At 58.4% G+C, this 9,245-nt stretch overlaps 1 protein-coding gene across 2 annotated transcripts in view; it reads right to left on the bottom strand.

Annotated features, from left to right (window-relative positions):
* Positions 1-3,361: 3,361 nt before the first annotated feature.
* The window catches only part of EIPR1 (EARP complex and GARP complex interacting protein 1), a 121,001-nt gene continuing 115,117 nt past the window's right edge, over positions 3,362-9,245 (bottom strand). For both annotated transcript variants that reach the window (XM_087863898.1, XM_045788892.2), the window contains 3 exons: positions 8,547-8,714; positions 6,062-6,229; positions 3,362-3,916 (listed from right to left, as the gene is read on the bottom strand). In XM_087863898.1, the coding sequence (XP_087720024.1) occupies positions 3,742-3,916; positions 6,062-6,229; positions 8,547-8,714 (511 nt within the window). In that variant the 3' untranslated portion in view covers positions 3,362-3,741. The remainder of the gene's footprint in view (positions 3,917-6,061; positions 6,230-8,546; positions 8,715-9,245) is intronic.

Below are 9,245 nucleotides of genomic sequence, written 5' to 3'. Positions count from 1 at the left end.
CTGGTTGATGTGGTTGCTGGGCTGTCTCACAAACATCTCAAACTCGCAGCCCAAACCCGGCTGCTCACCTCCCTGACCCCCCACCCTGCAACCATTCTAGTCGCTCTGACCAAAAGCTAGGCCCTCCCCAGTTCCTCTCCTTGTCTCATACCTGTTTCTAATCTGTCAGCAAATTCCACGGCCCCACCTGCAGACCCATCCCGAAATCAAGCATCTCCGGCATCGCCACCTTCCGCGGGCCTCTCCACAGCACCTCTGCTGGCGCCCCCTGCGTCTCCGCGGTGCGCCTGCAGCAAGCAGCCCGTGCGGCCTCGTCATCACGGAGTCCTGGGAGCTCCGGCGCCGGAGAGGACAGCACGGCTCGGCCAGGCCTCTCAGGGGAAGGCTCCCTGCACGCTGCTGGGAGAGGCGGCACAGGACAACGACGTGGCAGTGAGCCTTTTGCTCACTCCTCCCCCGGGACCCCCTGGCCCGGACACGGTGCGGGCCTTCCAGTTCTGGCTGAAGAACTTCCACACGGCGGAGAGTCTCCTGCCATTCCAGGGAGACAGAGGCTTGTTTCCTCTCATCGCATTCTGTGGGGGCAGCAAAGACAGCAGCCGCCACAGGGGCCCACGGAAGCCGAGACTGGGGAAGGGGCCCTTCCTCTCTGATGGCCTGGAGCGTATGGTCCCCGGCAGGGGCGTCCGCTGCAGCCGTGTCCTCCTGTCGGGAGCCCAGGCCGGAGCGCTGCAGCGGAGCAGGGGCAGGAAAGCCCCCATCTGATGGCCGGGGCACTGAGGAGGGGGGCGCCAGCGGCCCGGACAGCACTGGGAAGGAGTCAGAGAGGGAAGAGCCCGTGAAAGTCTCCACCAGGTGGTTTAGGAACTCCCCGGGGACAGACACAGAGACTGGTGCCACGGGATAGTCCAGAAACCGCCCCACACGCGTGGGGCCAGTGAACTTCGGACACAGGCGCAAAAGCATGTCAGTGCAAGAAGTCTCCTAACAGAGGGGCCCAAAGACTCGGAGATCTCTGGGGGACAAAAACCCACGAGCAGAACCTGACACTTCATTTTTTAAAATCAGCTCTCAGTGAGCACAGAGCCAAATGTAAAATGTAAAACTAGGAAACTTTCAGAATGAAAGGGTGAGCTGGACCTCATCCAAACCCGAAGCCTGTGCTTGCAGGAGCCACGCAAAGAGAAGGGAGCGGGAGGAGGCGCCCGCCCATCGCGTGCGCTACGAAGGACCTGCGCGCAGAGCACAGGAGAGCTCGGCATCTCTCGTCCTTAAACACCAAGAACGAACAATTTAACTAGAAAGGTGGTCTGGGGCGCCGCTGAGCATCGGACTCTCGGTATCGGCTCACGTCATGATCTCAGGGTGGTGAGATCCAGGCCGCCGGCAGGCTCCGGGCTGGGCGTGGAGCCTGCTTGGGATTCTTTTCCCCTCCCTCCCCCTCTCTAAAATAAATACATAATATCTTAAAAAAAAAAAAAGATTCTCCCCCCTCCTCCCGCTCATGCACTCTCTCTCCCTAAAATAACACGAGCTTCACCAGAATGATACGCAGACAGATGGTAAGTACGTACGCAATCGTTCCTCAGCATTCGCCGTGGGGGAAGCGCAAATGAGAGCCACCGCCAGCCACGCCACACACCTGCGAGAGGCCGAGGGAGCAGGGGCCAGCGTGGCAGAGAGCAGCAGCAGCTCAGGGGGGCGTCCGCACTCCCCGGCCCAGCAGCACGCTTCCAAGTGGACGCTAAGGCAGGGGTCAGTGCCCTTTCTTTGTGAAAGGTCCTAGGCAAACATTCTCGGCTTTGGGGACCACGCAGTCCCTGCTGCAGCTGCTGAGCCCCGCCGCTGTGCGTAAATGAACAGGTGGCCGTGTGCCAATAAAACTTTATTGACAAAAGCAGGCGGTAGCAGGGATTTGCCCGAAGTACAGCGTGCCAAGCCCTGCCCGGGAAAACGAAATTTGACGTTCAAACACCTAGACGCGAAGATTCACAGCAGCCCCGCTCGTGACCACCCGGAACTAGAAACAACGCGCACAGCGACTGGAAGAATCGACGGGCATTGCGCTGAGTGAAAGCGCCAGCCTCGGTCGCTTGCACAGGACACCCTCCGACAGACTAGGGGATGGCAACGCGTGGAGGCTGCCAGGGGCTGGCTGCAGGAGCAGAGGCTCCCAAGGAGCAGCAGGGATTTGGGGGTAATGACTGTTCCGAACACAGACTGGGAAGCTCTGCACACATTCAGTTCAGAGACTGTCACCGAAGCAACACATACAAAAGCAGAGGCAAAGCCTCCACCATGGTCCCGAGCCACCAGTCCATGCCTCTGCTCAGCAGCTTCTGTCCTCAGGGTTGGGCCTCCCGCCGTCCTCTCCCGCCACTCCAGTCTTACCAGCCTTCTCGTGCTCCTGGTCGGACCACGCCCACCAGGGCCTTTGCATACACTCTCCCTTGGCCGCAGCTCTCCCACACAGTCACTTCTCAGACAGGCCCTTCATTCAGGATCAGATTGCACCCCCCTCCACTCCTGCTCCCCACATACCTCCTCAGCCCTGCTCTGTACTCCCCTGGCATCTGGCCTATGTTTCTACGTCCAACAGAACAGATACACAACCTGCTGGCTGACAGGCTTTCCCAGCAGCAGTGTAGACCCCAGGTAGACCCTGACCTGTGCCTTACTCTCTCCTGCGCCTCTGGCATCTAGCACAGTGCCTGGCACACGAGAGGCATGCAGCTGAGGTCTCGGCAAACACATCTTCCTCCCCCACCAGGCCCCATCTGTCCTTCCCTCACACCCCAGGCCGCACCTGTCCTCCCCTCTCTCCAGGCCCCATCTGTCCCCCCCTCCAAATCCCACCTGTCCTCCCCTCCCCGCCAGGCCTCCACCCGTCCTCCCCTCCCCCTCAGCCCACAGAGGAGGACCAGGCAAGAGTCTACATGCTCCATGTTCGGGATCACCAAGGAGTGGGGGGTCAGTATCATCTCGTGGGATTTCACGAGTGAGAGTGTGCTGCCCGAGGGCACGCACGCGGCTTCCGGGGATGAGGAGTCGCACACCCAATGCCATCGGCATGATGTGAGCAGGCCCCAGTACAGAGCAGCACATGAGATCGGGCGCCCGAGGCTAACAGGAGACACCTGGTCACTGTCAGGCTCAGAGCCCCCCAGGCCGGTCACCCCGATGCCATGGTCCACACACAGGTGGCTCAGGCCCGCACCAGCCTGGGCCTGGACGCAAGGGTGCAGCGGCCCCCCACCCACCGGCCTTTCTCGGCACGGACACGGACAGGGGCCATGAACAGAGACCCAGAAACAAGACTGTGTGGGGCAGAGTTCTTGAAAGAATGAGCCAGGAGCCCGTGTAGCATGGCCTTGCTTATTTTATTTTTAATCTCAAGAGAAAAATGAGTTAATGTTATGGAAATAAAGTTGTTTTTGTTTCATTTTGTTTTTTAATGAAAGTCTCAACACCCTGAAAGAGACCAGAGAAAGCAAACAGTAACAGGGCAGACAGGAATCCACAGCAGCACGGCTCACGTCCAAGTGAGGACGACACTCCGTCACCAGTGAGCGGAGACTGCAGGTGGGGTCGGCTGTGCCGTTGGCAGAAGCTCCCTCGTTCCTTGTCAAGGCTCGCCAGAGAGGCAGGCAGTGCCGGTTCTCCAGACACAGATCTGTTTGGAAAGGGCCCCAAAGAGCCTCACGTCTTCGAGAACCTGTCAGAGGACAGATCGGGACGGGGCTAGAGCAGTATATGGTATTTCAGCGCCCGGGGCACCCTGTTGATGACGAGCCTCCCGTCGTAACTCAGGGAGGCAAAGAGCCAGGGGTCGGCGGACGACCAGTCCACGGCGTACACGCTGTCCTCGTGCTCCTCATAGGTCGCAATGACGCTGTCTTGTGGGGGCTCCTGGCTCCTGCAAGGCACCAGAGACACACGTGAGCCAGGCGGTGGGGCATCCTGCACAGGGCTGGCGGCCGGGGCCTCGCTCCCCTTCTCTGCGAGATGGGAAGACTGACAGCAGCCGGCGCTGGGCCGCAGACACCCTCATGCGGCCGTGAGGAGCAGGGTTCCCGCAGCGGTGTAGGAGAGCCATGCCGCCACCTGGTGACAACTTGTCTTCTCCAGCTGTGGAACAGTAGGGGCCCCAAGGTTCAGGGGGCAGTGACCGCAAATACCCACGAGGGCTGGGTAAAGGGTGACGAGATGCAGAAAGGACCCTAGGGACAGCGAGGGTGGCCCCGCCCTGCGCAGGGGTGAGGAGCTGGCCCAGGGCACACGGGACCCACCTACTGGGCAGGAAGGAGCCCCCTGGTCCTAGCCTCAGGCCTTGCAGTGCACTCGGCCACGGCTCCCACGTCACCTCCCCTTAAACTGGAGTGACCGCTCTCCTTCTCCAGGAACCCTGACCCAATGGCACCACCCGCATGACACCGCATGAGCTGGAGGAGCCCAGACCTTGCCTGGCGACTCAGACAGGACATCACGCGCTGCCCCTTCTGAGCGGCCACACCCAAAACCCGCCCCAAGGGCACGGGCTCCCCTGGCACTTTTCGTCCCATTTCTACACTCTGTGCTCCCGTACTCTCCGCAGGATGCTCTTCTTCCCAACGAGACACCCGCCTTCTGGGGCCCACCCCGGTCCCCAGTGCTCTGTCCCCATCCACCCCTTCCTGGAACACGGACCTGCTGTGCCCACTGGGGCTCTGTTAACAAATGCCGCATGAAAATCCTCTTGGGGATTCTAGTCTCCTGAGTTTAGTAAGACACGTGGATAGACCACGGAAGCAGGACGGTGGGGACACCAGTGTCGATGCCACTGCATCCACCAGCCTTCCCACCCCGTGAGCCACATGGGCGCCAGCTGTCCCCCCACGACACTGCGCGCAGAGAGGCTGGTGAGAGGCGCTAAAGCCCACGGCACCACGGTCGGGAGATCACGGCACCAAAAGCCACCATAACCGTGTTTCCAAACTATGGATCCACATGCTTGAACAGAAAGCAGACAGCTGTGGAAAAGGCCCCAACATAGAGATCTCTTCTCAAAAGTGAAGTCAGGGTAAGCTCCGGTAGGTGGAGGAAGAGTTCAGACAGCAGGACAGTAAAGAACCCCCAACAGGAGAACAAGCCCTGCTGTACTGTCGGGCTTGACCAGTACACTCAGCTGGGGCTTATTCCAGACCCTCCTCCTCTGTGATCCAGGAGCCGTGAGCCTCGGCAAGCAGCACCCCCACACAAGGAGTCTACTCGAAATACAAGAAATGTCCCCTTTACAGTCCACGTCACTGACAGAAGACATGGGCTCTCCCGGCTTCTTTCTCCCGCGCACAGAAGCCGCACCCGCACTCCGCTCACAGCCGGGGACTCCGACGCGAGTCCTGGACCGGGGCACTTGTGCTCTGCACCAACCAGGAGTGGGACCCGCATGAGTCCCGGACCCCAGGAGCCCCCCTGTTGTCAGGGGCGTGAGCCCTGGTTTGAAGAGCTAGCCCCTGAGCAGACGCAATTAGGACTGGGGGATTTGCGACCAAGAAGCGCCACCGCTGAGACGCGCCCCGAGGTTTCCCACGTTCCCTACGGAACCTCAGGGCGAAGAGGGCCGGGGAATGCCCGCGTTTGGGGCTGAGAGCGGTGGCGTGGAGTCTGCACCCCGCCACGGTGAGGGCCACTGGCCAGTGGCTGGACCACGCATCTCAAATCCAAGCCTGAGGAGAGGGCCTCGATGACAGTCTCACAGGGGCTAGCAAGTTCTCATTACTACCCGAGCGCACGTTTAAAGACGAGTGACAGTCTTGAAAATCTCCCGTATGGCTCAACAAGAACACGGACAGACAGCGATCAGGTGCACGTTTCAGAACCCACATGAGATGGCATGAGCTAACCTAACGCGACCCCACGCCCCCGGGCGGGGGCCTACGTGCTCCAGAACTGCGACCCCCGTGCCAGCAGCGGCGGAGGCCGCCCAGGCCACACACCCGGACGCCCCTGACGTGAGCTGGCTCGACCGCGAGGGGGTCTGGGAGAAGGGAGCCCCCACACCACCGAGAGCGTGTGCCCTTACTTCTCTTCTGGACGGCGCTCCTCCTGGTCACTCAGGTCATCGTCGTCCACCAGGTGGCCGAAGGGCTCGGAGGAGATGGACACCATGTTGGACAGGATGACCCTGCTGTCGCTGCTGCCCGTGAGGACAAGTTGGTCGTGCGAGTGGTTGTAGCGGACGTTCCACACCCTGGGGGCAAGCAGGCAGTTCTAGCTCCACTCAGACCTTCCCGGACAGGGTGACATTGGCATCACTCGATCCCAGACCGCACTGTCTGACGTGAGACGTTCCCAGCAGAGCCGGGCTTACCGCGTGTTTCTCTACAACCTTCTCTTACGTCCCGGCAAACAGAGACGAGACCAAATGGAAGCACAAAGCTCCGAGGGAGAGGAGGGCTTGCGGCTCACACTGCCAGCCAGGCTAAGTCCCAACGGCAACAACTACCCCAGAAGCAAAGTACAGATTAGAGACGACCTGGCAAAGGAGCCAAACCCCACGGCCACGTCTGTGAGCAGCGGCCACGGGGCCCAGGGGCACACACTCCTAGGGAGCTCAGTGAGCAGAGCGGGGCGCCGGCAGTCCACACACGGGGTCAGGGAGACGGGCGTCTCTCCCCACGCTGCGGCAATCACACAACTTATGGAATCTGGCAAAACCGTACTGTAGCATGCCAGGCTTTTAAGTGTCCTGACTGCAATCTCTACTCTGAACCGATAATACCTTGTATGCTAATTACTTGAATTTAAATTTTTTAAAAAAGGAAAAAAATGTCGTGACTGCAGAAACATGGCTTCTGCTAAGTAATTCAAAGAATCTACAGACACAGACCAGAAAAAGTCAACTCTCCTGGGATGTGCCCACCCTGGCCTGAGCGAGGACTCCGGACAGTATTTAGGTTCTTACTCTTCTAGATGTTTCTTCCACATACACACACACAAGCAGCAAAAATACACACGCAAGTGCACATACATAGACACGAACAGAGGTGCAGACCCACGTGCAAGCACGCACACACCCTCACAAGCACACGTGCGCACGATCATGCACACAAGCACACGTGCTCACAGGCAGACAATCACACACACACTCACACACCCTCACAAGCACACGTGCGCATGATCACGCACACAAGCACACACAAGCACACGTGCTCACAGGCAGATAATCACACACACACACCCTCACAAGCACACGTGCGCACGATCACGCACACAAGCACACACACAAGCACATGTGCTCACAGGCAGACAATCACACACACACTCACCCCCTCACAAGCACACGTGCGCACGATCACGCACAAGCACACGTGCACACGCCATCACAAGCAGACATGCTCACAGGCAATCACACACACAAACACACACCCTCACAAGCACACGTGCGCACGATCACACACACAAGCACACACACAAGCACACGTGCTCACAGGCAGACAATCACACACACACTCACACACCCTCACAAGCACACGTGTGCACGATCACGCACACAAGCACACACAGAAGCACACGTGCTCACAGGCAGACAATCACACACACACACACCCTCACAAGCACACGTGCGCACGATCACACACACAAGCACACGTGCTCACAGGCAATCACACACACACACCCCCTCACAAGCACACGTGCGCACAATCATGCACAAGCACACACACAAGCACACGTGCTCACAGGCAATCACACACACACTCACACACCCTCACAAGCACATGTGCGCACAATCACGCACAAGCACACACACAAGCACACGTGCTCACAGGCAGACAATCACACACACAAGCATGCACACACCCTCACAAGCACACGTGTGCACGATCACGCACAAGCACACGTGCACACGCCGTCACAAGCAGACATGTTCACAGGCAATCACACACACAAACACACACCCTCACAAGCACACGTGCGCACGATCACGCACACAAGCACGCACTTACACATACAAACACACACACACGCTTCATTGAAATAAAAGCTAGCTTATACCGGGCACACTGGTCTGGTGTGGATCTCACTTACTTCAGCACGAAGTCCCTGGCATGCAGTAAACACGAAATAACGTTTCCAGAGCGACGGCTGCTCTTGGGCACCGTCCACGCCCCACACAGAGCTAGTCTCCTCCTCGCCCGCAGCACCATCCCTACTGCATGGGCGTCATGGACCGACCAACCGTCCCCTACTGATGGCCATTGGGGTGGTTTCCCACTCACGGCAAACGATGCTGTGTGAACATCTGTGCACACTGTTTTTGCATATCTGAACCAGCACTATTTCAAGAGAGCAGAGAATGCAATATTTTTCTTCTTTTCCTATGTTTATAAATCACAAACATTCAGATTTGGAATTAGTGTTTCTTTAGGAAAAATAAAACCGGGTTGATTGAATGATTCACAGCAGCACAAACTAAGCTGGTTTGTGCCTTTCCAAATGGGAAAGGAATTAGCAAAATAAATTACAAAAGCCCCCTCCCTTGAACCCACATGCAAAGAAGTCAGTACCAGTGGGAGTGTTCCTCCAGGGTCTTCACGGGCTCAGTGACATTTCGGGTGTCCCAGAACTTCACCTTGCAGTCGTCCCCGCAGCTGGCCAGGTAGTACTGCCTGTTGGGGTTGAAGTCGAGGTCCCGCACCAGCTGCCCGTGGGCGTTCTCTATGCAGTATATCTGGCTGCGGGAGAAAGCGAGGGGAGCACACAGGACAGCAAGCGGGTCATGACGACTCCACACTGTAGACTGGCCCTGTCTCCCGTTCGCCATCGAGTGCCAGCATTGAGGGACTGCTCGGCCCACCACAGCCATGCAGGCTGGGGCTCTCCCGTGCGACAGGACCAGCTCGGGTGCCAGGGGGCCTCAGTGCCTCTCACAGGGGGGCCCAGGCTGAGGCTTCTCTGGGAGCACCTCTGTGATCCCGCAAGCTGTGGAGGCGAAAGCTGGCTCATGGCTGTCCCAAATGTGACCTGGCACCTCAAGAAGAGAGCAAGTCAGCAGGACCGTGACAGCCTCGAGGAGTGGGGAGAGAGGCTGGAGAGCTGATCGAATTCCAGAAGGACACGGAAAAAGAAAAGCAAACGATTGGCCGCAGGCTGGGGTTGGGAGTACAGGGCTGTTGAGTCAAGAGACACTGACAGAGAGAAGGAAGAAAAAACTGGAAAAGCAATGAAGGGGACAGTGCGTGTCATGGCTGGGCTGTCCTTTATCC

The sequence above is a fragment of the Ursus americanus genome, chromosome 7 (genome assembly GCF_024610735.1).
Source record: "Ursus americanus isolate L20-20 chromosome 7, mUrsAme1.1.p, whole genome shotgun sequence".
Classification (NCBI taxonomy): domain Eukaryota; kingdom Metazoa; phylum Chordata; class Mammalia; order Carnivora; family Ursidae; genus Ursus; species Ursus americanus.
This window is presented reverse-complemented; position numbering and strand designations above follow the sequence as displayed.